The 26,334-nt window shown below is 44.9% G+C and overlaps 1 protein-coding gene across 1 annotated transcript; it reads right to left on the bottom strand.

Moving 5' to 3' along the window:
* Nucleotides 1-619: 619 nt before the first annotated feature.
* On the bottom strand, nt 620-23,420 carry DISP2 (dispatched RND transporter family member 2). Its single transcript, XM_067295464.1, has 8 exons — nt 23,341-23,420; nt 14,949-15,401; nt 12,391-12,420; nt 9,195-9,318; nt 7,518-7,633; nt 6,911-7,029; nt 6,186-6,283; nt 620-4,912 (listed from the first exon to the last, which is right to left on the bottom strand). Exons 1-8 carry the CDS (start codon nt 23,418-23,420, stop codon nt 1,493-1,495), a joined length of 4,440 nt encoding a protein of 1,479 aa, XP_067151565.1. The 3' UTR covers nt 620-1,492.
* Between the last annotated feature and the right edge of the window lie 2,914 nt (nt 23,421-26,334).

Below are 26,334 nucleotides of genomic sequence, written 5' to 3' on the forward strand. Positions count from 1 at the left end.
GACTGGGGCTGCTCCCGGCCTTTCGGGCTGTTAAAATCGCCCTCCCCTCATCCCACAGCCGAAGGGAAAAGGAGGTCCCCCTGTAAAATCCGCTTGCTTGCTTTCTTGCATGCTCTCACTGCATTTCCAAGCACGATTTTCCATCACTCCAAATAATAACGGGAGGCTCTGGTGCGAAGAGGGGTTGGCTTGGCGTTGGCCAAGGTGCCGGCTTGAGTGCAGGTCCAGGTGCCCAAATACTGAGCTGAGCACCCAGGGTGAGAACTGCCCTGTGAAACTACAAACCCCACTGGCAAAACCGAAATAAGTTGCACATTTGGAGTTATTAGCTTTAAAAGTGCAGATTCCTAATCTACCTGAGGTAGCCATGGTCTCTTTCCCACCGAGCAGGCAAAATTACTTGAGGCTGTCAGAAGAATGAATCTTCTCAGATGCGTATCTTCCTTTTGCTGTTTATATTGCAAAAGACATTAGACACATAAGAGATGAAGAAAATGAACAACAGTATCCGTGAAAATGAAGCATCACACAAATTTAGGAAAGTTTGTCATACACATTTATTTTATGTTAACTTGTAGAGAGAATTTTTTTTTCTTATTTCAACAGATGAAGGCAAGGAAGTGTTTGTTTTTCTGATTGTTTCTGGTAGAGAAAAAAATGTAAAATTCAAGAGTCATCAGATATGCAAATTTTAAAAAATTATGTGTTTGTCTGGAATACCTTGACTGGAAACAAGCTGAGAAGACAAAACACAAAGCGCCAAGTCACTGAAGGGACAAGGACACTGGTTTCTCAAAGGGAAAATCTCACATTGAAAACCTTTGGCTGTACCAGAAGGAATTTCTTCTGGTCAAACAAACTGAAATTGTTACTGAAAATACATTTGGGCTGGGTTCTATAGCCTCCATGATCAGCAAGAGACCATATCAACTGAAAAGTCTTGATGAGATTGTTTAAAATATCTGAAGTGTTTTGTAGAGATCTGTGAACCTGGACTTCCCGTAAAACAGTTTCTGATTCAGTAAAAAAAATGAAAGCCTTTCTTTTTGTTAACACCTCTCTTCACTTGATATCTAGATTTTTAATATTTGTGGGTTTTTTTTTAACGTGACCTCTCTGTCTTTAGATAGCTAGAGAGATTCATCTCTCATTATTTCTCTCCTATGTGGGTTTGACAAGAAAACAAAATCTAATCACCTTGTAGGAAATGACAAAGAACGTATACTTGATAAGCTCTGCAGTACAACGGAGTATATGGAACAGGGCACTGGAAGGTCAAAGAGCTTGTACTGCGTTAAGATTGATCTCACGTCCTCCCCTCACTAGTATTGGATTTGCTGGTTCTGTGAAAACACAGGTATTTGCATGGCTGAAATACTAAGAAGTAGTCTCAGCTCTAGGAGAGATGGGAGGAAAGATTTGATATTTACAGTTCAGAGAAGATTTTGACTTTCCCCTTTCCCTAACAGTGTGGTTTGTTTCCTACAAAATTTCAACTGCTGTAACCAGAATTTTGTGCGCTAGATCGTTTGATCCAAACATCAGGCATGTCTGGTTGGCTGTTTGGTAACACGACTGGATCTTCACTCCCTAATCCAAAACGATTTTTCCATGAAGAGCTGTTTTGCTGTGATGCTGCTGGAGAGAGATCGAACACAGTCTCCCTCAGCTCCAGCCGCAGGGTATCTCTCTTCCCGTTCAAGTAACCTCTCTCTGTTTGACTGTATGAATCTGACAGCTCTAAGACATCTGGACAAGAACTGGCTGATTCAGCAAGTTTTAGGCCTTGCTCAAAATCACTAATTGATGTCTCACTGGAGATGTTGAGCATGTCAAAAGAGCTGCCAAGAGAACAAAGGCATCTGTGAATTTTGTAGATGTCAGCAGCAGGAAGATGACTGTTGTCTGAGGTATAATCTGACTGCTGCTGGGCAGTGTCACTAGAGCATTGTGATTTATTGAGCTGCCCATCATCTTTCGCACCAGCCGGTTGGATATGGTCCAGCACAGACCCATCCCAAGCTTTTGGACCATACTTTCGACATTGACAATCTCTGCAGAGCCTCTCCCTATGATTTTCTGCTCCTGAGCTACTGTGCTTGTATGGAGAAGATGTTTGCAAGGCAGGACACTGACACAGGCCAACCTGCTGGTCTCCAAGAGTCTCCTGCAGATTCTGTCTTTCTCTTTCAAGAGAAGGGTGCATTCCTATTCTGGGGCATCTGTTGTCTTCAAGTTGCGTGTCTTCAGACAGTACTGACGGCCGGTTGGACAACTTGCTTGTGGAAGTGCTGTTGTCAAAACTATCACTGAGTTTTCTGGACAAGGGCTGGAGCTCATATTGCTCATTTGCAGTGTTGGACTCCTGGACCTTACGCAGTCTGTTTTGCTTCTCACTTCCCCCACAGGCAAAGCTTCCGTTCAGCCCAGAGTCATCAGAATAGTCTTTCATGGTGTGGGCACAAGGCCAAAGGATCTGCCCGCAGTTCTTTTCTGGGCCAAAGAAGCAGCACAGTGACTGGAAGAAGAAGCTGGCAAACCCACAGCTGATACACTTGATCATCATTATGAATATCCCCAGCTTCCTATACGCCAGGACAGTAGCCGGCAACATGATGACCCCTGCAGAGAACAGAGCAGAAGCTGCCATGGCTGTGGCACAGCTCATCTGCTTCAGAGAAAAGGCCACTCGGCTCAGGCGATCAGAATGGGGGCACAAATGGTAGGAGATGCAGTAGTTCACAGTAAAGTCAATGGAGAGACCTACTGCAGCTGAAATGAAGAGAGATTCCACTGCATTGAGCTGCCATTCCAAGAGGACCAAAAGCCCAATGGTTACCAGGACGGTCCCTGCGATAGCAGTAACAGAGAAAACACTAAGAAGAACGTTCCAAGTGGTGAGCAGCAGCACTACAAAGGAAATGGCTATGGAGAGCCCCATGACCACCATCATTTCTGTGCTAAGACTGTGCTGAAGATTGTATAGCTCTAGCTTACTGGTAAACCACCCGTTCTGAAGCCCCACGGGGGCAGTTTTCATTTCCTCTGTTACCCAGAGGTTGATTTCCTCATAGAAGTGTTTGGCTTTGCTGTAATTGAAGGTATAGTGGTAAATAGTTTGAAACTGTAGCACTAAGGCAACGAGATTTCCCTCTCCGTCAAACCTGAGACCCAGATCATATGTTTCAGCCCCTTCCCTGCCTTGTTCCAGGAGCATCATTTTGATGCAGTGTAGGAAGACTTCGCTTCCATAAGGGAAAGAGTACTGGTTACAACAAAGGTTGAAGCTGTGGTCTCGTTGGGAGCACTGGCGACTGTCCATCCACCTGAGAAACTCCTCCATGAAGCATACAGTAGATTTCTGCTCTGCATCGGGGTAATAGAAAGTTTTGTTCTTCACTTTCTGGCAGAATTCAAGGAGCCACTTCTGGGCATCGGGATTTTGGATTGTAAAGGTGATATCTGTCACGAGGGTGCCATTGCTTTTTGGATTGAAGTGATCCCCATTATCAACAGGCAGAATGCCCCATACTATTGTGACAGGCATACGCTGTCCTTCTCCATGCTCCAGCCTCTCAAACATGAATTGGTGACAGTACTCGGAATCATACCTCTCAAAAGGATGGCTCAGTCTAAACACCTGAACAGACGATGTCTCAAGAGTAGGGAGTTTGAGTTTAGGGTTGGAACAGGAAATGTAGGCACCTCCTATTGCTAAGGCTGCAAACCAGCAGATCCAGATGTACCGAAACTTTATGACCCCACAAGGCAGAAGCTTCTCAAATAACAGCTTGGAGGTTTCACACAACGTTTTCTGGAGACCCCTGAGAATGTAATGGAGGGAGAGAATAGCTCTCTTATGGCCGGTGTTGTTCCAGTAGTCTTCCGGCTTGTAAATGCAGTTTGTTGCTATGTAGCGCTCATACAGGACAGCAGAAGAAGGAAGCCAAGTCATCATGAATACCAGGTTCACCAGTACAGAGGTGCCCATGTAGATAGCAAAGCAGCGGATGGCTGTTATATTGCTAATGTAGCTGGCATAGAAAGCAGCACCTGTTGTGAAGCAAGATGCCAGCATTAAATATGCAAAATGATGCATGGTTTGACTCACCCACTGAGGAAGCCCAGCAGAAGGGTTCTGGCTCTTGCTGAGGTTCCAGAGGTCAAAAAAGACAAAAGTATGATTGGCACAGATGCTGCTGAGGATTACAACTGCTGTCAGGTTTACGAAAGGGAAGTAGGTGAATCTGAAGGCCACCTTGTACAAGAAATAGGAGATCATCAAAGAACTGACAACAGCGAGCAGGACCATAAATGTAATAAAGACTGAGCGCAAGTAAAAAGAAATGCTTAGAAAAATGGCTAATATTGCCAGGACTGGATACTTAGTATCCAGTAAAAGATAGTGCTGGAATAGTTTCTGTTTAAGGCCCAGGTCCATTCCGGTGATAGATGTATAATTATCAAACAGATCCCAGGATTCAAGATTGTCTAGGTAGATCCCCATCATAGATGCACCTTTCCTTGTAGGCAAAAACAGCAGGCTGTATTTGAGAGATGGCACTTGGTACTCTATTGTCTGGGGACTGAGAAAGTCTCTGTCGACCAAGAAGTGAAGAAGCTGGTAAATAGCATTAAACCGGGTACATTTTTCTGGGACTTTAGCACACTGAGAGTGTTTCTGTCTCACAGTCTCAGGACCTATGCAAGACGGGGTAAGGATACCTTTGTGGTAGTCTGGAGCGCAGGAACGAAGGAGGGCCAAGGTATGGGAAATGTCTCCTTGGGTTATCTCCAAACAGGAAGACCTGTTGTACAGGACAGCAATATAGTTCCCCAGAGACCAGCTTGGGCAGCATTCATTGGCCTCAGTACGTTGACAGAGGTCTCTAAAATGGACATGTGAGCGTATCTGAAAAATAGCCAAGGGAGTATCACATTAGATCCTCTCTGCACACTTCATCTTGCAGCCCCTCTAGTATTTCCTACTTTTTACAGTGATGTTCTCCTCCCCTCCAGGTTTACAAGCCATGGTTCCCCATCCTCCCAACAACAGACTGCAAATACTACAGCTGTGGAAATGCACCAGCCTTTTGTAAAAATTAAACCCTGTCCATTTATATTTTATAATCTCTGATTTGAAAATTTGGATCCTTCTCGACTCCATTGCTCTTCTCTTAGTAATGACAGTGCCCTTCATTTCACAATTGTTCTCAGGGTGAGAACAGAGAGCGGAGATGCTTTTTCTTCCTTTCCTCCCCCTCCTGACCTCCTTTATCCATTCTGCCTTAACTGTTTTTTCCTCACCCCGGAGATGTTCTTGGAGGACATCAGCTCCATGCGCAGTGATGTGATCACCTTCCTACTGCCAAATATTAAATCTTTAAGACCACTTCTCCAGTAACTGTATAGGGCAGCTGTGCTATTTTCTTCCTGTCCCAGAAGCTGTTTTGTTGGGCATTTGCAAGACCAGAGATATGGTCAAACCTTGCAGCTTTGGAAGGCTTTCCAGTGGCTCCAATTTCCGTTCTGCAACACACTGCCTATGGCCTACTTGGCAGCCCTTACCATCCCTGATAAAGCCATGGCAAGTCCCCCCGCTTCCCAGCTGGCGCCCCATCCCCCTGCTCTACCTGGTACTGTTTGAGCAAGGATGCTTGCCAGTATCACAGAGCTGTTACTATCAGTCTTGCCAGTACTTGGTGCGTTGCAAACGTACCACCTCCCCTCAACAGGATGTCGGACTCTTGCAGTACAGCTTTCCAGGGAGTCTGATCACTAATAGTATTAAAGATCTTATGGCAAACATAGCTAATCCAATTAAACTTTCCACTTGCAAGACTTCCTTTGACAGTCCCTGAGATGATAGCTCCATTTCAGTAATTATATTCTGCTGCTCAAAATCCTCAGCAGCTTCTGGTGGGCATCTTTGCCTTCTGGACCAGGCTTTTGCTCAATGTCAGTTTATTCTTGTTTAACAACAGCTGCTACTTTGCAGCTGGATTTTAGTGACAGGTGAAGTCATTCTTGTGTTACTAAGTATGTGTAAATGCTTAGGAGTCTAGGCTGAAACCTATTCTGTAGCTTACATTATTTTTGTCTTGTTTCCTTTCAGCTAGAGATTAAAGATAACGACAGTCAGAAAACAGACAGCGTGTATATATGTTCTTCCTGACATTACTAACCTTGTCTTGTTCAATTTGACACATGGACTGAATAGCTTGCAAGTTCCATAAGCTCCCAGCAGTTGTGGACATAAATACCAGCTGGGAATAGCTCTTTTCTGAAAAAAGAAATGTATTAGGTAATGAAGATGAATCAGCCAAGATGTTTGGAGTAGTCCTTGAGTGCATTAAAAAAAAATATATATCTTGCTGTCTGTAAGACAGCTATGGAAGAACTCCCTGAAGGGAAGCAGGTCACAGCAGCTCATAGTGAGTGGTAGCATCTGCCTTGTGTGATCTGACCCCTGCTCCTCGCCAATCTGTCAGCACTGGGAGAGCAGGAATGTGGCATGTTCAAAATATGCTCTTCCTGCTATGAACATCCTTTTAGTGACAGTGTTGGCATCTGGTTCTGTATCCCCTGTTACAAAGTGAGGAACTGAATTTAATAATCATTATGCTAGTTCTTTTTTAATTAAATGCAACTCTTCAGAGAAAAATACTACCATAAAAACATAGAAATCAATATTATTAAAAATACATGGTAATAGTTCCCATTTAGTTATGAAGGGCTGAGAAATGACTACATGAAAGGTGGTTTAGTGTTCACAGAATGGTATTATATGCACTACTTTCTTGGAGCACTTTCAGAACATTTCCCTATGTTTTAAAATAATTTGACAATTTTGTATGCTGTTGGGCTTCTGGATGTGTAATATTTAATAACCCACCAAGATTTCACTCACCTGGGGGACCACAAAAGAAGCCATCCGCTCCATAGATTTGTTCCACCATTCTCCGTGTCCTTGCTTCCTGTTCACCCGGAATAGCTTTCTGTCCTCTGATAATGCCCATGTCATCATAGCTAGCAAGAAATCAGAATATTTATATAACTAGATACGTCATCTATCAATGAATTATGTGACTGATCAGGCTCTAGTGCCACACATAACCTTGCTACAGCAAAAGGAGAGGTCATAGCCTTGAACGACAGCGTTACTCGGATGAGATCATTTCAATACCAGGTGAAAAGCAGGTTTGACTGTTCCCCTTTACAGTAACCTGAGTGAGATTAGGAGCGAAAGTGCGTCCACTTGTGCAGAAGTGTTGGCTCCCCTCGGCAGTCTCTTAAAGGTAATCAGTGAAGGTAACAGATGAAGAGTTTAGAGCCTAATTCCTGTTTTCCAGAGTAGGGAGTCTAAGTCTCATTGCAAGCGAACAGACTTTAAACTCTCCAACGCCTTGGTCACTTTTGAGCGTAGCATATATGTTCTAATTCACGTAGATATCTTGGATCACTGAATCTATCATAGCTGACTTTTTCCCCAAAACCCCCAACCCAAACCCAAATACCTGTTCTTCTCAGTATAGGGAGAAAGGGAAAAGGTCTTCTTGTAGCCTGTATGGCTCTCTACATTCTTCCACACGATAAGCTTTCTGCCAATGTCAGTATCTCGTGGCTCGAAACCCTGCAGCCGAGAAACAGGGGTTTGTCATCAGCTTGTGTTTTAGTTTAGCTTAGCTTTCCTTAATCCTCCTCCTAGACACAGAAACTGTAGGGGATTATTACTGCATCTTGGAGAGATGGACAAACTGAGTTTCTCCTGGAAAGAGTTGTACTGCAACCCAGAGATGACAGAAAAATATTTCTCCTTCCCTTTTTGGTCAAGGATGGCTTCATTTCTCTCTCCCTGGTCTTGTAAGACTCCTCTCCTCTTCTTTAAAATAATCACTTACAGAAATGGGAGTTATTTTCTCCTTCCTTAACATATTCTAGTCTGTTCTTATTTTCTCAGGACTCTACCACTAATGGAAGACAGGGATGACTTTAGAAAATGTGGGGTCCTATGTGGAAAACAGGACCTTGTGCAGCAGTCCTCAAGGCTGGACAGCCTCCCCACTTCACGAGTCTTGCACACAGGCTGTAGGAGCCGAAGACAGACTCTCCATCCAATCTCCACCCACCCTGGCTAGTCCTTTTGGGCAACTTCAGCCTTCCAGCACTGGAGGGGGAGCAAAAGGAGTAACCACAGTTTGTGTTGGGAGTGAGCCAGCTCTTGCCAAAGAAACAGCAGGCTGAGTGGAGAGACAAGCAGCACTCTGGATCCCTGCACACCAGAGTAAGCGGTAGGCTGTAGCCTCCCACCGGGACAGACACCCCCTCCCCCAACTGAGGAGATGAGGACTTTCTTACCCTGCAGCAAGACTGGGGGTCCATAGCGTTGCTGAGAGATGTTTGGCGGCTGCTGCTGGCACAGGCTGTACTCCCTCTCTCAGGCTGAACCCAAACCCAGCTCAGAAGTGAAGCTTGGTCCCTTCCCCAGGGGCCAAGTGCAACCTGAAGTTTGCAATGCCCAGGTGGTACATACTTACTGCCAGTAAGTCCTGAGAGGTGATTCTTCTCTCAAGAGAGAGTACTGGAGACATATCTCCATATGCTGCAGGGACCAGTTTTCAGGAGGGAGTGGAAATGTTTAGAAGCTGCTGAGGACATACTACCAGAGCAGCATGCTGAACCTCAGTGAGGGACATTTAACACTGAACACCAACAGAAGTACTTCCATAGTGGAAGCCACTAAGCAATTAAATAGCGAAATAGAGAGAAGTGAAAGCCTTTCACTAATGTCCTTTAAAGATATGACAGGCCAAGTAGTGGCACATGCACTAGATACAGTCCTGTCTGGAGAAAAGAATGGGTGAAGTCACTATTTCTGTTTTTTTGTGAGTGTGGTATCAAAGAAAGAATAAGCACTGTACACTGTTCTGTAACATTATGACCATCCAGAAGGAATCTGTCTTTGATTGCACACTGTGAAGATGAGAGGAAAAGACAGCAGATCACTTGATGAACATTGCCATCTTTTCTAGTGGCTTTTATGTCCTCTTTGATTTACTGTCCTGCCTTGCTGCCTCTATCTGCAGAGAAGCAAGGAAGCATATGCTCGTTTTATATGGGAGAAAGAATATATCATCGGTTGGCCCATGGATTTTCCGTATGTTCATTTTGACATATTGTCTGTAGGGACTTACCATTAAGGGTTCTGAGAAATCTGGCAGATTTCCAACAAGCAGGCCAGCTAAAGTACAAACCACAGCTGTCACTGAACACAGCGCCAGGACAGCTACGGGCCACTCGGCAATCATTTGAGAATAACTGCAATCAACAGGAGGAAAAAAAAAAGCAACTGTTAAGGCACTTCTGCTATTAGCATGAAACCTGCTGTTGAACCAACAGAGTGTTAGAAGAAGGAAGTAAAAGAATTAGGGCTTTCTGGTTTGGGCATTTATTTATTGAAAAGCTTAGAGGCTCTAGAACAGCTATTAATGAACATATTCTACCTCCTGGTAGAATGGATGTTTGCAGGCAATTCTAATTAACTCGGGTAATTACATTTTGCCTCCCTATATTTTCCTGCTTTTTCACTCAGAAGTAATACAAAACAGACTGTTGCGTCCCAAAGGCAAAAAGAAGCTTTAAATATTTAACTTAAAGGATTCTGTTTAAAAAGAACTTCTTCCCTCTTTTTTTTTTTTTCTTTTTCCACTGTACAATCAAAGCTAGTAGCTGCCTGACAGTTTGGCCTGCAGATTTTCACCTTGTGGACCCTGAGGAGTCTATGGGCTATTCCAAAGGGTCCCCTAAAGATAACCAAGTAAAGCAAGTCTGTTGTCATTGACCTAAATTCACTCATTAGGTAGGGGTCTGCCTTACTGCTGGGAAATGTGTAGATGTTGGCAAAGCAAAATAGGATGGAAGCCACCGATTTAACCTGTAACTGATTGTCAGCAGCATTCACAGAGTGGATAAGTGGCTTCTGCAACTGTTGGACGACTGAATCTCGCTCTGATCTCAGCCTCAAAAGCAAATGCCAAACATACAATAAGAGCATCTGCAAATGTCTCGCATTGCAGACCACGGTTATACTTCATGGTTCTGAAAACACAAATAAACCAGTAGGCCAGGGCTATGCCTGGAATATGTACGAGTGTGGTATGGTGGCACATGCACTTTTAATGACATTTCTGTACAAAGAAAAGCCCTTCTAGACAAGCAGCTTACTCAGGCCAAAAGTATTTCTGCCTGTGCAGTTACTTTTGTGCTAAGAACTTTTCTACAATTTTCCACGGAAGGCCTGTTTTTTTGTTGGTGCAAACTGTCTCCCCTATAGAATGGCCTATTGAAGTGGCTACCCCACATGGTATGGGTACAGTATGGGTTTTAGCGCCTCAGATTTTTGTCTTCCTCAAAACCATCTGTTAGAGATAAGATACTGGAATAGGTTCCTGCTCTGGTTTGGTGGGTTTCTAAATATTTCCAATGTTCTGAAGTATAGGAAATTCTGTGTTCGAAACCAGTTGACAAATATTTGAGCTTCAGGGGGGAAGTGTAATATTTATGAACCTTAGGCAGAGCAGCTGTGCCAGTGCTTATCAGTCTTGAGATGTAATGTTCCTGCTTGCCTAGTCTTTCATTTCTCTTACTGCAGGCTTCACTGAGTCAAATAATACAGCTTTTTCTCCTAATTAGAAATAATCATAAGCCCTTCAAATGGCTTTTTACATGACTTTAGATCAGGCCTGTTTTGTGGGTTTTTTTTCAGTTTAGGACTTCCTCATCAAATTTGTTTTCCTAGATCAAATCCTAACTATGAAAATGTACAAAAATTACCCTTTACATAGTAGATTACTTAATTTCTGGAGTCTGTTTCTGGTAATTCCATGTCCAGTTTATCAAAAAAGAAAAAAAAGAGCAAACTGCAATATCTAGTGAGAAAAAAAAGAGCAAACTGCAATATCTAGTGGTGAAAGATGCTTAGCCAAACCTCCTAGAAAAAATAGTTTACAAAAATCGGTTTTTAAATGAAAATTGAAAGCAATCAATGTATTTTAATTTTGAGAAATGTATTAAGAGTGATGTTTTAAAAAGGCAAACTTGATTTTTTATTATTTTTTTTTAAAGGGGGTAAAAACAATTACAGATACATTTGCATGATTTTTCAATTTAGGCATTTCAACTGAAGTCATTATTTAGAAATTTTACATTCTACTACATACCTAAATGCAAAATCCATGTTCTTTAGGAAGAAGAAATTTCCCTGTTGCCTGTTTCTATTTCCTGAGAGTTTTCTAAACATTGTGAAGAAGCTCAATAAAAATAAAAGTTGCTCTAAAGCAACTACACTGAAAACTGTTACATCCAAATTTATTTCTGAAAACCAGGCAAGCTTTATATTTTAGTAATCTAATTTACCATGTTTATACAATTTTGGGGGATATTAAATGTGATCTTCATGCTGGTGGTATATCTTTATGTGTTCACCTTCTTTTGGTTGAAATTTAAAAACAAGACTGGAGAGAAAGGAAACAAATAATTATTGTATTTGTCTTTTCTATTAAAAATGTTATTTTCTCAAGCATGACTAGACTAGCCATAATCTTTTCCAGCACTGGGCAGCATTGTATTTTTTTGCTCAGGGATTGCCTCTTGCAGGAAGCTGGAATTGCATTTCCTCTGCCTAACCTCCCCTGAATATTTTACATCTCTTAATTGCAGCTTTTCTGGTGTATAAATCTATGAAAAACTAGGAAGCATTGCTCATCATCTTGAAACAAAGATCTCTTCCACTGTGTCCTGTGAGGAAATGCAGGGCTCCACTGCTATTGCTACCCTCACACAAGCAAGCTCCAACTGAATCTAGTAATCAGTAATATAATAACAGCAGTCCATGTGTCATGCTTTTATTTCTTGTCTCTCTATCCCCAAACACTTAAAAATGTCAAATAAAAACCACTAGTTGTTTTTCCAAAGGAAGAAGAACTGAGGCACAGAATGGTGAAGTAACTTGACTAAGGTAACATACAGAGTTAGTGGTAGCCCTGGAAATACCTTCCAGACATCCTCGTTCACCATCTGGTGGGCCAAGTAGGATAAGTCCATTAAAAAAAAAAAAAAAAGCTATTGTATGGGCTAGAGCCAGGCACCTGCCCTGAGATCAGCTATCAAGACAGTGTTGCTATTCATTAATGCAGGTTAAACTGATCTTGCAAGCAAATTGAGATTTTTCCAAGCGAATGGGAAGCCCTGAGTGGGGAGCTCTGACCTTGCCTCTGACGCTGTGCCTGCCTGGGATGTTACCAGCAATAATACACTACATTTCCTAATAGCAGGGTAGGAGAGCAATGATAACAGGGTAGAAGGACAGAAAGCTTTTGATATTAAACATACCTTTTTGGCATCCTGAAAGCTTTGTCATGTCTGCAGGCAGAAAAAAAAGATGTGTTCATTTATTATTTTTCTACGAAGCAAAGTGCCGTGCTGTTAATGAGCAAGTTAACCCTTTCAGGATCTGTAAAACACCAAACTGAGCAATTGCTGCAAGTGTAGCTGCAGCAGCAGAATACCATCTGGCACTGCATGAATCAGACCAGCTAATGAACAATACAGTCTCTTCCTCTCCCATTGGCATTTTAACTGAACGTGGTGGGAAGACATGTAGTCACTCCTGATTTTTGCCCCCTAGAAAACCCTATGGAATGTAATGGACATAATATAATCCCACAGAAATCGTGCTGTAACTCTTATTCATAAAAACCTATCAGTTTTAAGCACTTTCCTAGTGATTATGTAATTGTTTCATGACAAGAGCATAATTCTTATTAAATTTCACAAGTTGAGTTAACAATATAGATAATTTTTATTTCCTAAGCTCAGCAAGGGTTTTCCAAAGCGGTGAATCTCACTTGTTTCCTGGGCTCTTCCAAAGGCAACATTCATACAGTCTAGAGGAGCAGAAGGCCAATGGAGCTGTTCAAAACATTTTACAGTGGCTTTCTTCACAGAGGAGCATTTATAATTCCTATCTGTAGGGCCCTGAGGAATCAAATGAAGAAGCCTTCCCCAGGGGATCCAAGGTTACCCGTGTTATCGAATCCTTGAGGCCAAGCTGACACTGGCATAATAACAGAAAAGCTCAGTGGGTCACCGTATCTGAAGGGCTTTTTCCTTCTGCTCTGCATTTCCCCTGAGACATTTCTTTGAAATACACCCCAGCCAGGCATGGCCCCGGGCTACTCAACATGCTGTTGTGTTACCAGCAGACTTGTGCCTGCATGGCAGCAGGCAGCACGGTGCCGGTTTGCTTCAGAGCCACCAGGGCAAGGCAGCCTCCAGCAAACTGCTCCCAGCCACTGCCTCCTCCTCCCATGAGAGCTGTGCCATGCTCAGCTCAGCAAGTGCCTCCTCCCATGCTCTTTGCTCAATCTTGGAGAAAGTCCTGCCCCACTCAGACACCCGTGTGGGGCTCATTGCCCCAGCTCCCTGCTTTGCCCCATGCAGCCAGTTGCTGTCCTCCAGGAAACCAGTGATCCTGTGGCAGCTCATCCCTCCTGGCACATTGTCGCGAACGGAAGGATGGAAAAGCAACGAAGAAAACATCCCCCTGGAAGAGGTGCTCTTGGTGGCACAGGTTATCATGTTCTAAATCATACTGCATTTTCCTCATCATACTAATGCTCCCTAGATTTGGAAGAGAGGAGAGCAAAGAAAAATCCTCACTGGATTATTAAAGGGAGGTTTCATTCTGGTAGCGCCCTGCCCACCTCTGTGCTAATTCTCTCACAATGGCCTCTCAAGCAGATTTGCTTGGATTAAAAAACTCATTCTATCATTATTATGATATTGCTTTTCTGTTTGCCAGTGCTGCACATTCTGCCAGGGATTTGCAATCCAGCTGTTCGCTGCCTAAATAACCTGTTACAGAGAATGTAGTTGACAATTTTGTTGATAGTGAATGAGCTAAAAAGGATCCAGGCTCCAGTCCTCTGGCTGCAATTGCTCTACACTGCAAACAGAAGCAAATTAAATCTGCTGTTAATGATTAGAAAATGAGACCATAAAGGGCTTTTGTGCCTAACCCTGCACCACTGTACAAAGGCAAGGAATTCAGTGCTGCCTTTTACTGGACTTTATTTGGTGCCTTCTGCTGTGGTAGCAAAGAGATCATGGTCTTTAGTGCCACCAGTGGACTCCAGAGGGCACAAGAAGCAAGGATGGATGAGGCTGGCTGGAAGGGGCAGAGGATGTATTTGAGCATGTTAAGGATGCCAGTTCTGAATGCATCCTTACAGTGCTGCCTGAGAAACGTCTACCATCCAAGCAAGTTGGTGGCACTCTACACGCAAATGGAGTTTGCCTGATTCTGTCACGGGCAATACAGAATTTACATCCTCGTCTCTGCCCAGCCTGGGAAACCAAGTGATCTTCCTCACCTTTGTACTTCTCACTGCTCTGCTGTAGCCAGTGCTTATCCCCTGCTGCCTCTCCACTCCAGCACAGGCAGTGGCTTTGGTGGGGGTACACAAAGAAATTAAGTGTGCTCTTATCACTCAGTACCCTTGCCAAGCTAAAGGATTAGCCGGTTGGATATCTTACAATGCAAAAGAAGAAAATACTAGGGTCACAGAAGATGGGCATGGTTGCAGCTGGATGATCTAAGAGCAGCTGAGTGACCTGGGCTTTATCCAATGAGTCACCTTGAGAAGTAAATCCTGCCTCTTCCTGGTGTGGTAACTGAAGGTGCTAGCAGTTCTCTGTACATCCTCCACCAAGGTGGGGAGAGCAGCCTGGATCCCTCCATGCTTTTTGGGTTGGGTGCTCCCCAAAACTGAGGAGCCAAAACCATGTTTCATGCATCCCAGTTCAGACCCTTCTCATCCCACTGCCCACGACGAAGGCCAGGAGAGGCTCTTTGCAAGTCTCTGAGATGCTCTCCAGGTGCCTCTTACCTGACTGTTACAATGTGATGCTGCACTGGCCGTGAGGGTCGCTGGCCAGGGGACCACTGTTTCCAGGGGGTTTCTGAGACATTGTGCTGGGAAGCTGGCGTGGGATCACCACTGGAATGGTGGGAACACAGCATGGGCCTCTCGCCATGCCCCGGGAGTGGGGGCAGGCCATAGCTGCCTCTGGGGTCCTGCTGGTTGCAGGGGTAATACATGTGAGGATGCTGTGAGTCCTGGGAGCTGGATGGCACCTGCCCATTAGACTGGGTGGAAATTGGTCCAAGCGTGTGGCTGGAGGAGGGCAAGTGGTCTCCCCCCAGCCTGGGGGAGGCAGGAATGGGGCAGTGATGGACTGGGCAGATTCTTTCCCAGGAAGTTCCACTGTAGCTGAGCTCGGTGTTCCCAATCTCTGGCATGGCAAGGCAGGTCTGGCAAGGTCCTGCATTTCTTTTTTCTCTGTGAGAGAAAATAAAGGGTATGTTAAAACCCTTCTCTGTTAAAACACTGGAGCAGTAGAAAAGCTGTTCAGAGGGACTGCATCTTTCAAACTGGAGCCTATGACAGGCATCCAATGTAACCCAAGCCATGAAACCTCACCCAGTATTTCCTATACCAACAGCCAGTCTCAGGGCTGAGCTGGACTATGCTTTTACAAAGACATCCATGGCTCAGTCAGAGACTCCAAGTGATGGAGAATCTATCACATCTTTGTGCATGTTGCTCCAAAAATTGTGAAAAACAGGGTAACATCCCCTTGAACAGTTTTCAACTCCTGTAGTGGCTGTGACTATATTCCCTGTTTTTAGAAGCCAGGTATGGTTAAAATGTGTAGGCAGAGTTAGATTTTGTCTATGGGATTTTAGTTAGATGGGCCTTATCGTTCCCTCTTCTTTCTCCATGATATTTTGCTGTGGAAGGGGCAGGACACGCTCTGGTGATAATGGTTGGATCCTAAGCCAGGAGCACAGAGTGACTGCAGAGATCTAGTGAAACAGAAACCAAAGGTGCCTGCGTGTGAGGAAGATATTAAGATATCTGGACTTCTCAGGAAGATGAATTTGTCTGATTGCTCAGCAGAAGGACTCTTGCCTCCACATTAGGACACTACGAGAATAAGTCATCCTTAACAGTAAAACTGTACAGTGAACCCGATAGCCCATAGTGTGAAAAGAGCTCCGGCCTCCAGCCTGGCACAGGCTGTGGTGGCTCCCATGTCCTGTGGACTCTCTGTTGGACTCTTTAGGAACAGATTAGACAAGCATCTCTCAGGAATAAAGGCAACAGATATTATTGGTCTTGGTATGCAGCAAGGGGATGGAGTAGGACCTCTCAAGATCTATTGAAAGATGACTTTCCTTTGACTGCTCAATTTATTGAGACAAAACATTTGCAGAGATGACAGACTTTTAATACATCCCTCCCTTCCCAAATAAAAAGGTTTCTGCAGGATACACTGTCTTCTCTCAATGGAGTTATAAAAATGATTCAATTCCTGGAATTTTTGAATTATGGAATCCAAGAGATTTTGCTAGTTTGGGGAAAGCTTGAATAATGCATTGAGGAACCGGTTAGTCTGTGTGCCATCAAAAATCCCCTCCACACCCAACTGACTGAGGCTGCGCTGACCCCAAAAATGCCTTATAAATTCTTGTCTAAAGGGATGCAGCTGGTCAAGGTGTCAGAGAACTTCAGCAGCATTGTGTTATCTGAAGCTCAAACAGAAAGCACAATATGGAAACCCTGAAAGACTGGTCATTGTTCAGAGCACGTGCCATGGTGTCTATAGCTGAATTATGTGCCTGCTCTGGTGTCTGGCATCTAGAATTAAGTATGACGAATGATTCAGGTCGCCTAGAATCACAAAGTGTCTGAAGTCTTCAAAGAATTATGAGTGCTGAAGTGAGACAAAATGAGATGAACTTTAGCCTGAGGAAATTGATGGAATGTTTGAAAAAAGAAGGCAAAAAAAAGTGTTTGAAAAGGGAATGTTTTCTAAAATTTGCAGAATTAATCCTTATCTTTCTGAGACAGCCAGTGGAAAAGGCAGAATTTTAGCAATTACAATTTCAGCAATTACAATTTACAAATCACAAGACAAAGCTGAAGTTACCCAGAAGGCACCTCGGCCTGTCTTGTGGCTTTGGAGTGGTCAGACCCCAGCAAAGGCTTTTGCTCCACATGGAGACTTTTACCCCCCACCATGGGGTGATGCAGACTAGCCAGAAGTGGCAGTTGTCCCCAGAGAGCACAGAAACTTTTTCTAAGAGAAGGATTTACAGTCTCTGACAAGATCTAATCCACGATCCGGTGAATGACTTTTGGCCAGGAATCTGGCCATGACTTTGCCTGTCAAACAAGAGCAGTAATTTCATACATGATGGGGATCCTCCCCAGAGGCCCATTGCATTAAAGCCTCTTCAAGAGATCATAAGTTGTCCAGACTGATAACAAAGCTTTCATTTTAGTCTTGGATATTAAAAATGTTTACCAATATCTCCATGGAAAGACAGTTTAGATATCATCCAATTTTAGTTCTGATTTTTAAACCAGAAGACAACTGCAGCACAGTTACAGACATGGGCCATGTTCATGGGTGCTCATTATGACACTGTCTTCAGAAGTAATAACCAACATTCACATGTAGATTTTTCTGTTGCTCAGGCAATTCAGGAGGTGGGAACTACATAGAGAATTTTGTCTGGGGATGTGAAAGCCCTTGCCTGGATATTTTTTAGTAGTGGCCAAGAAAGGAGAGAAGAAATAGCAAAATGATATCAAAATAGTCAGAAAATATCAGTGTCTGTGTAAGTGAGCTTCTTTGCATCCTTGGGAGTGGGCAGATACCTAAAGGGAGCAAAGACAGACTTTGCAAGACTGGTTATGGGGCATATGTTTCCTATGACAATAGATGTACAAAGCGGCTGGAAACAAATCTAAGCTTGCCCTGGTGCAGGCGCCAGAAAACCCCTAGAAAGATGTGTGTACATCTTATTGAAATATGCTTGGCAGGTTGCTCCCCATGGTTCCAGCACTCAGTTGCCGCTGGTCTGAAATATAAATTACTAATATAAACTTCAACTAATTCAGTGCAGTGAGAGGGAGTGCTGTTTTCCAAGGCAGGAGCTCCTGAACAGATTGTGGCAATGATATCCCATTCACCTGCAGAATTTGTCAAAAGAAATAATATAAAACAGGTCACATGAGCTCCTTGCTGTCCTGTCACAGATGGATTAATGGCAGGATTGCCCAGATGTTCAAGCAAGTGATTTATGATATATGGCTCTATATTAGGGTAGCTTACAACAAGACTACAAATTTACCATTGGTACATACAAATGCAATATATGAGGCTATAAATCAAATACAAGCAAAATTGTTTATGAGATGTAATTTAAGGTCTTGCCAGGCCTTGTTAGAACCTCATTAGAGTCATCCGTGCATGGGGAGATTCAGGTTTCCTAGCACTGCAGAGGGCAGGTGCAGGGCAGACAGATGCAGGAAAGATTATGTTCTGTGGTAGTCTATATAAAAAATGGCATATTTAAGTAGTAATTGCTCACCTATACTAATTATAGAACCAACCTGACTGGGATATATTAACCCCCAAATCGTTCATGGCTCTGGTGAGCTGCAGCAGCAGAGTTCATTTGGGAGAACCTGCCTGGAGAGTACCACTTTCTTGGGTTTAAAGCTTGTTTCATCTCACTAAGTTCCTTCCAGATTTCCAGTGACTGAAGTGTAGATGCATTTTCTGAGGCAGGGAGTTGTAGCTTTGTAGTAACAGAGTGCTGGGTCAGGGAATTTTCAGCAGAGAGCCAGAACTATGTTATACTTTGACTAGCTCTAGATCTTTTCTCACTCCCTTTCTGAAGTTTCTAAGTTACTCTTTTCCCTGAACCATCCCTGATCCTGTCATTTTCCCTAATTTAGGTGCACTTTAAATACACGATGGTTTCCTTCAACACATAATAATTCAAAGATACACTGCTGCACTTCTGGTAGTCCCACACCTGTAAAATATTTGCAGGGGGAGTTCAAAGTGAAAGAAAAAAACATAATTCTTTTTCCTTTAAATTGTTGGATTTGCATAGGAGATTCAGACCAAAGGCTGTTTCTTGGCTTTTCATACCTGAGTTTGTCTAGCAACTACGCTGCTGTGTCTGATGGCCTCATCTAATGGTGAATATGTAACACTGGACAGGAAAAGAATGCTTCCACTTCTGAGTGGGACTTGGAATGCTTCCAAGCACCAAAACGCACTTTGAAGGTGTTCAGGGAGATGCTGGAAACAGGCAATGAAAAATTCCTTCTCCAAAAAGCCCTCAGCTACAAAGACTCCTGATGGAGAAAACAGACAACAAACTCTTGGATATAGCAGACTGCTCCCAATTTTTGTGCACATTCGTTAATTTATTTGATGCTAATAGTTCTCATGAAATTGTTTATCGTATTTGCTGTCAAATAGCATCAAGTTCCAGTCTTCCTCCATATGTTGCCTCTTAACTCAATCCCCTGGCTGCTTAGTGACATCATATTTTAGAATAACTTTAGCTAGTTCAAATCATTCACTCATGACTCTTCTTCATTATCTCTTTTCAGACTAAACAATTCCAGTTCTGTCAATCACCCTCCAGATATAAGTTGCCTTATGCTCTGCTCTCTCCAACTCCATGACGATGTCACCTCGGTTATCTAAAATCTCCAGGGAAACGTGGAGCTTGTGAATAATGATAGGTTTGGATAATCACTGGTGTCAGTTCTGCAGATTGCAAGTCTTCAGTTGCTACGATCCCAACTCGCCATAGAGCTGGCAGGCTTAACATTTTATATGCTGAGGTCTGTGCCAGAGATGTAGGCTGGTCCTGGTTTGCCTGCCTGGAAACACGTCGCTATTACTTTTTGGGGCCCCCAGGACCCTGAGCTATGTTCAAAGAATGGTTGTGTGGGAGTTTCTGCTATCTGTTTCTTGTCAAGCAGGAGAAGAGGTGGGCAGAGCACTGGGCTTATGAATCTGCTTGCCATGCTGACACTAACAAAAACTAACATCAGGGGAAGAGAAACTTTTTTTTGCTCGTTCCCAGGCCCAGCAGTGTCAAATATTTGACATCTTTGGAGTTGTGTAGGTAGAAATGGTCTCATAGCTACAGAAAAGCCTCCAGGAGCAGCCTGATGGAATTTTTTTTCCCCTTCAAACTCAGCTGGATGCTACAAAAGAGAAGTGGAGAAGAGAGAGAAAAGGGAGACATGGAGCAGTCGATGGACTGGAGTTAACTGCTCCTGTTACCCGCTCCAGTGACCTGTGTTCCTCATGCTACTTGCTTCCCTGTCTCTTCCCCGAGTTGTCTAGACAGTATAATAAACTAATTTATGAAGCTGCCCGAGTCACAGTGAGTGCAGCAGTGCTTTTCTGAGGCAAACACCAGGGCACAGGCAGCCCACTTGATGTGATGGAACCAGCAAAAGGACTGAAGCTTCTTCTCATAGGAAAAGAGGCAAGATACCATCAAGACGTCTAAAGAGACAGCTTTCTGCTATTTCACTCCTGCTGGGATGCAGAGCAGCGATATAGGCATTGCAGAGTTTGTGGCAGGAGCCAAGGGCCAAGCGCTGCTGTCACACAGAGCTGAGCTCAGGCAGAGGAAGCTTTGTGTGGCAGGAAAATGACAGCACATGGCCCCCTTTCCTTTTCAGGGCCACTCCATCTCTTTGGCACATCTCTAATCTTGCTTCCCTCCGAGCCATGCAGCAGGAGAGTGCATGTGTCTCCAGGAGAGGAGAAATGGGAAAAAAAATCCAGCATCTTGAAGGAATGACTTCTTTATCTGTTTGCCTCATTCCATCCTCATTCCCAAGACCAAATCTATAAGCACTTTTTTTTTTTAAATAGAAAAGTTATTTATCTCACCCTTTGCATGCTAAGGAGAGGATCAGGGAAGCAGCACTTTGCATATGAAAAATGGGCAACTCCTACCAAATGAATGGAGTTGTCTGACGCCTGACTCAAACTACAACTTCTCCCACTGATAGAAGAATCTCAAGAGGGAATAAAAACAAGCGAGCCAAAGGGATAGATTCTGTATCTTGGCTACAGCAAGAGCCCTTTTTCCCAAGGGACCTTTGCTCAATTAGAGATTAAGCACTGCAAAATTTCATTCACAAAAAAAAAAGCTAGATTTTTTTTCCTTTCCTTTTTTTTTCTGACTCTAGCATGGTTTTCCTTGCATATCAGCTGCACAATTTTTCCCAAATGAAAAGGAAGAATCTTTCTGAACTAAAACCTTGTCAGCTTCCATCTAAATTCACAGCTTTTTCTTTGGCAGTTGCAAATGACTTTTTAAGAACGGGCTTTGCAGAAGAATTTAAATACAGGTTTATAACTGAAGTTATAAAAAATAACTTTCTCAAGTTATTTTGAACACAGCACCAGCAGTACAGCGGTGGAGCTCTAAGAGAAAAAAGCTTCTTTGATTGCACTTTTTAAGAAAAGTGCCCTCTTTCAGCGATTAGGGTAAGGTTCACTGCATTTCACTCTCACCTAGTTATATAGGTCTGCTGTCTAGCTGACAGGGAGACACGAGCACCTCTAGAGGCAATTCATTTCCTCCTTTGGTAGGAAATTCTTGTGTACTGAAAAATTTCTGTGTGGTTGCTAGTTGTTTTGCTTTTTTTGGTATAGCAGCAGGATAGCGTGTATCCTTGAGAAGACCTACAATCTTTTTTTAGTGAGACTCCTGAGTTTGTTAAATCATCATGAAAAATTAATGAGACTGCAAAACTCTGCTTCCCACGTACTCCGTCGCGACAAGTTTAGCTTTACAATTCTATCCATTGACTCATCTGAACAGAGTCTTTCCTTTACTCGAGACAGCTACTGCTGCTATGGGTTTAGGTAAGTGCGATGGGATGGGCACAAAGTGCTCGAGCATCCCCACCCAGTCTTCATTGCCAAAATATGTTTGGATGCAGTTTGCCATATGCACACTGGTGGTGTAAAATGTGCTAGTTACATCCTGTTTGCTAACTCCATTTTGAAGAAAAACAAATGGAACAACACCATTCTATCCCTGTCTTTAAAAGGCCAGAAGGAAGTTAGTGTTTTCAAATGCCAATAGCTTTCTGATGATAAATTCAGTAGAACGTTCACTAGGACCAGAAGATGGGGACTATAGAGCTAACCATTGAGTGTATATGTGAAGAGCCTTACATAAATAAGCATTTTGTGCATATGCATGCTCAAGAGTGAGAGAACTATCTTTATGTGCTTTATTGCCATAAATTTTAGTTCTCGTGTGAGCCACATGAGTGAAATTCAAAATACACCTGTTCCAGACAGCTTAACTCCTCTGTACAACTTCCTCTTACAGACTGCAGCATTCATTTCAATAAACCTGTTCAAATGAGCAAGGATTACCCAGGCAAGCTCATGGGGCTTCAGTGATAGCTCATACACCATTGAATGTCCAAGATTTAAGACAGTGACAGGTTGTGTAATAGTTACTCAGCAAGCACTGAAACCTGAAAGCACCACCAGCCTCTGGCTGAGATCTTCAAAGCTGCCTAAAGAGATGTGACTGCCCAGCTGGTTCCCCCAGGCAGGTGGGGACATCTCAGCATAAATATACTCGATTAGACAGAAGGGAAACTCTTTGGCTTTCAGAACAGATTTGTGCATTGTTGACCTCAGACTGTGCATTGATCGAAAAGAAAATCTGAAGAACTTGGAAGATCTGTTGCCTCTGGTCTAGCAAATAGCAATATTCTTGAATAACTGGGGATGGCTCCTGGCCCGTGAACATGGGCTTGTTGAGATTTCCAGAAGATTACAATGATTGTGGCTACCTGCCTGGTTCAGTACACCATGTGAGGGAGCATATGGCATAGGGAGGTGAAGAGTAAGGCTGCAGGATTTTATAGAAAAAAATCTTTTGAACTAAAACCATGCTTGTCCGTCAGCTGGGGCAATGAGGGCTCTACCCCAAACCTGCCAAGGGCTGCCAGCAATAGCTCACCCGTTGCTGTGGAAGAGCTCACCAGATTGCAGGACAGAAACCTGCCGGGGGGGGGCAACCTCGGCTGTCACCCACTGGCCCCAGGGGTCTGCACGGGGACTGTGTGGCTGCAGGATGCAGGAGCATCCAGGAGCTGCATGCAGGGCCGCGAGGGGCTTTGCCTGCTCTCCCCTCTCCGGGAGAGGGGGACGGCACTCGGGACACACCTCGCCGGGGCCGCAGGACCGTGCCCGGCCCCGCACCCCCGGGGAAAACCCGCTGGCGGCGGCCCCCTCTGGCCCGCAGCTTCGCAGCCGCCCGGGGCGCAGCCGCTGCGTGGGCTGCCGCTACCGCTGCCCCCGCTCCGCTCCGCGCCGCTCCGCGCCCCGCGGCGGCGCCGCTCCTACCTGGGCGAGCCGGGGGCCCGGCCGCGGCGCGTCCCCTCGGACCGCTGCTCCCGCCGCGCCGCGCCCGCCGCGGCCTCCATGGCGGCGGCGGGGCGCTGTCCGCAGCCCGCGGTGCTGAACGCTCCCGGCGCGGCGGCGGCGGCGGCGCCCCGCGCGGCGCTTGCGCGGCCGCGGAGGCGGGGCCGGCTCGGGGCCGCCTATAGGAGGCCAACCCGGGCCACTTTGCCTCTCCTGCCGCCCGGGCGAGCCCAACCCTTGGCCCCGTGTGCCAGCGTGCGGGAGCCAGAGCCCTCCGTGCTATACGGCAGCGCAAAGACCCGGGGTCCTCTCCCACCATCTCCCACTCCCTCCCCTGGCCCCCACTCCACTACCCCCAACAAGAGGGGTTTTGGGGGGCCAGGAGGGTTCAGACGCCTGAGCAGAGGCTCCCTGCACCTCCAGAGCTGGGCCTCTGCTCTGGCCCCAATGGGAAGGCAGAAGGCAGCCCCCCAGACCACTCCTGGGCAGCAGGTGCTGTGCAGCATTTTGAAGTGTCCATGTTCACCCTTGTGATTTTGTCAGCATTAAATAAGTAGAAGAATTACTGGAAACAGATGGTAAGTTTGAAATAGCTGAGTTGAAGTCACGTGAGCAACTTGTCATGGAGAACGCATGGAGATCAGGCATTTTCCCTTCCCTGCAGGGCCCTGCTAATGTTGTTCACTGAAGCTGCAAAATTGCGCTGGGTTACATGGTAGCCATGCATGTCCCCTTGGTCATGGGGAGGAGATCTTCCCAGGGAGCTCACAGACGATGCATGGCAGCTGCTCCTTGCACAGTCTCTCCCCTGCCAATGGCTGTGACATTACTTGTGGGAATGGCCTGGGCCTTTCTTCTCACCTTGCATATGGCCATGAGGGTGGCAGTGATCTTCTCCCTTCTCATGAGCTTGCACATGGCCATAGTGATGGCTGTGACCATCTCCTTTCTCATGAGGGCAGGATTCTTTTTGCTTCATGTGCTATGGAAAAGCCAAAGCAAAAAAGGGAGGGTATTAGACCAGAGAGTATCCTATAACTCACACTAATCCACTAGCTGCTTAGAATAAGCTTTTCCTGCCTTAATGACTTAAATGCCTGAGACAGTTTGAAGAACAAAAAGCTTTTCCTAATGCTAGTGGGGGGACTCTCTCCAACCGTAGGCTGATGCCTCTCCGAACCCAGCAGTGAGGAGTTTCTGAGAATGAGCTGCAGGCAGTGCCAGCGCCCCTTGCCCATGCAATGATCTCCGCTGGGCTGGCCTGTTGGGTCCTGCCCACGCCTAGGGCACCAGCCTGCTTGCTAAGTGTTAGCCACCAAAATGTTGCTTGCCTGGTAGGGTCAGATAGACTCCACGTAGCAGCTACAAAGCAGCTTATATTATGTGACCCAGCAGGAAAGACTGAAATGGTGTATCTCCTGAAAAGACCCATTAGGATTAATGTGATGACAGCGATGCGGGTGCTATTTCCTTTTCTTTCTTCCTGATGCTAAATAATAATGCTTATAACAGTAATGATAATAATAAAGTCGTGGGAGCTGAAAGAATGATGGGAATAGACTGAATTGCAAACACCCCACTGCTTCTGATAGACAGGCATATCTTACAATTTTTGGTTTGACTCAGCCTGATGTGTGAAATCCTAGTCTGTAAAGCGGGGGCGATAACACTTCCTCACTCCCACAGTTTCACAGTTTTTCTGTGTGACCTGTGAGGTATTTGACACATGGATTTTTTTTTTTTTTAAACAGCCCTTGCACAGAGCCCTCTGCACGGCTCATAGCTGCTGATAATGGCTGCACGAAGCTGTTAGTGGGTCTGCACATGTCCCTCTCGGAGCTGTTTTCAAATGGCCAGGGCTGGAGCGGTTGGTTGGTAAGTCGCATGTTGGCTTTCTTTTGCTCTTCAGCAGCACGGGAGCTGGCTCTTTGCCATGGCAACCCAGCCGAGCCCACTTCCGAGGCCTGCTAGAGCATCAGACCAATGGGATCCAGCTGGTGCCCATTGTCCCTCCAGCATGAAGGAAGGTGGAGGAGAGTGAGGGAGACGGATGGAGAGAGAGGTGACAAGAAAGACTAGAAGTGAAGGGAAAGACAGCAAAAAAGAGAGGTGTAGGTTAAGGAGTTCAAAACAAAGCAGAGAGACAGTAATGGATATGTGTGCAAATGGGAAAGAAGCTGGCAAGCAGAGATCATGGGAAAAGAAGAGAGGAAAAAGAGGTGAATGGGATAAACAGGCACAGGGGGTGCTGAAAGAGATGGCTGAGGGATGAGGCAGGTTTATGAAGCTGGTATGCTGAAAAAAACCCTTTATCATCCAAGACAGCAATTTTCTACTGGTGTCTCTGAGAAACACAGGGGACCAATCAACTACTCCTCATTTCATGAAAAGCTACCAAGAATAGCAAGCCTGTGGTCTCTAGGCTTGAACTCACCAAGCAGGGCTCCACAGCTCTGCTAGGAAAATGCTTAGGTGTTCACAAATGGACAAAGGTCAGAAAGCGCTGCCCTCAAGAGAGGCAGGGAGGCAGTCATCTCCTCTCTCCTTTGTACTCATTGCCTCCACAGGCGGCAGGGCCAGGTGGGAAGGCTGCCGAGGGGACTGCGTAACAGAGCCCAGGGAGGAGAGGTAAGTACTTTTGACACTGATTTGTGTTTGTGGCAACTGAAGACAGACTTACCTTTGCTGATGGACCTGCAAAAGAGATGTAAGAAATCACTTTGCATTTGAGCTCTTCATATGCTTTTTATTTGAAGCGTATCTCTTCTTTGTTTTGCATAACTTATTGCTTCTCCCAACCCCCTTGCTCACCATCCGCTTGCATTGCTTTCACAAATAAAAAGCAAAGCATTGTCCTTCCTGCTCTCCTCTGTCTCAAGAGAAGTCCGAGTTAGAAGTTCGCACTACTTTTCACTTGCTAGGTGTGCAAATTCCCCAAAGTTTGGAGATTCCTCACTCTCCCAAAGTCAGTAACAA

Source organism: Apteryx mantelli, chromosome 4 (assembly GCF_036417845.1).
Source record: "Apteryx mantelli isolate bAptMan1 chromosome 4, bAptMan1.hap1, whole genome shotgun sequence".
In the NCBI taxonomy this organism is placed as follows: domain Eukaryota; kingdom Metazoa; phylum Chordata; class Aves; order Apterygiformes; family Apterygidae; genus Apteryx; species Apteryx mantelli.

What these genes read in the sequence shown, in the direction of transcription:
- DISP2 (XM_067295464.1), bottom strand. Translation starts at nt 23,420, where the DNA reads ATGGAGGCCGCGGCGGGCGCGGCGCGGCGGGAGCAGCGGTCCGAGGGG. An exon ending in CGGGCCCCCGGCTCGCCCAG is followed by an intron (nt 15,402 to 23,340) that starts GTAGGAGCGGCG and finishes TTTCTCTCACAG; the next exon opens with AGAAAAAAGAAATGCAGGAC. An exon ending in GCTTTCAGGATGCCAAAAAG is followed by an intron (nt 9,319 to 12,390) that starts GTATGTTTAATA and finishes TGTTGATTGCAG; the next exon opens with TTATTCTCAAATGATTGCCG.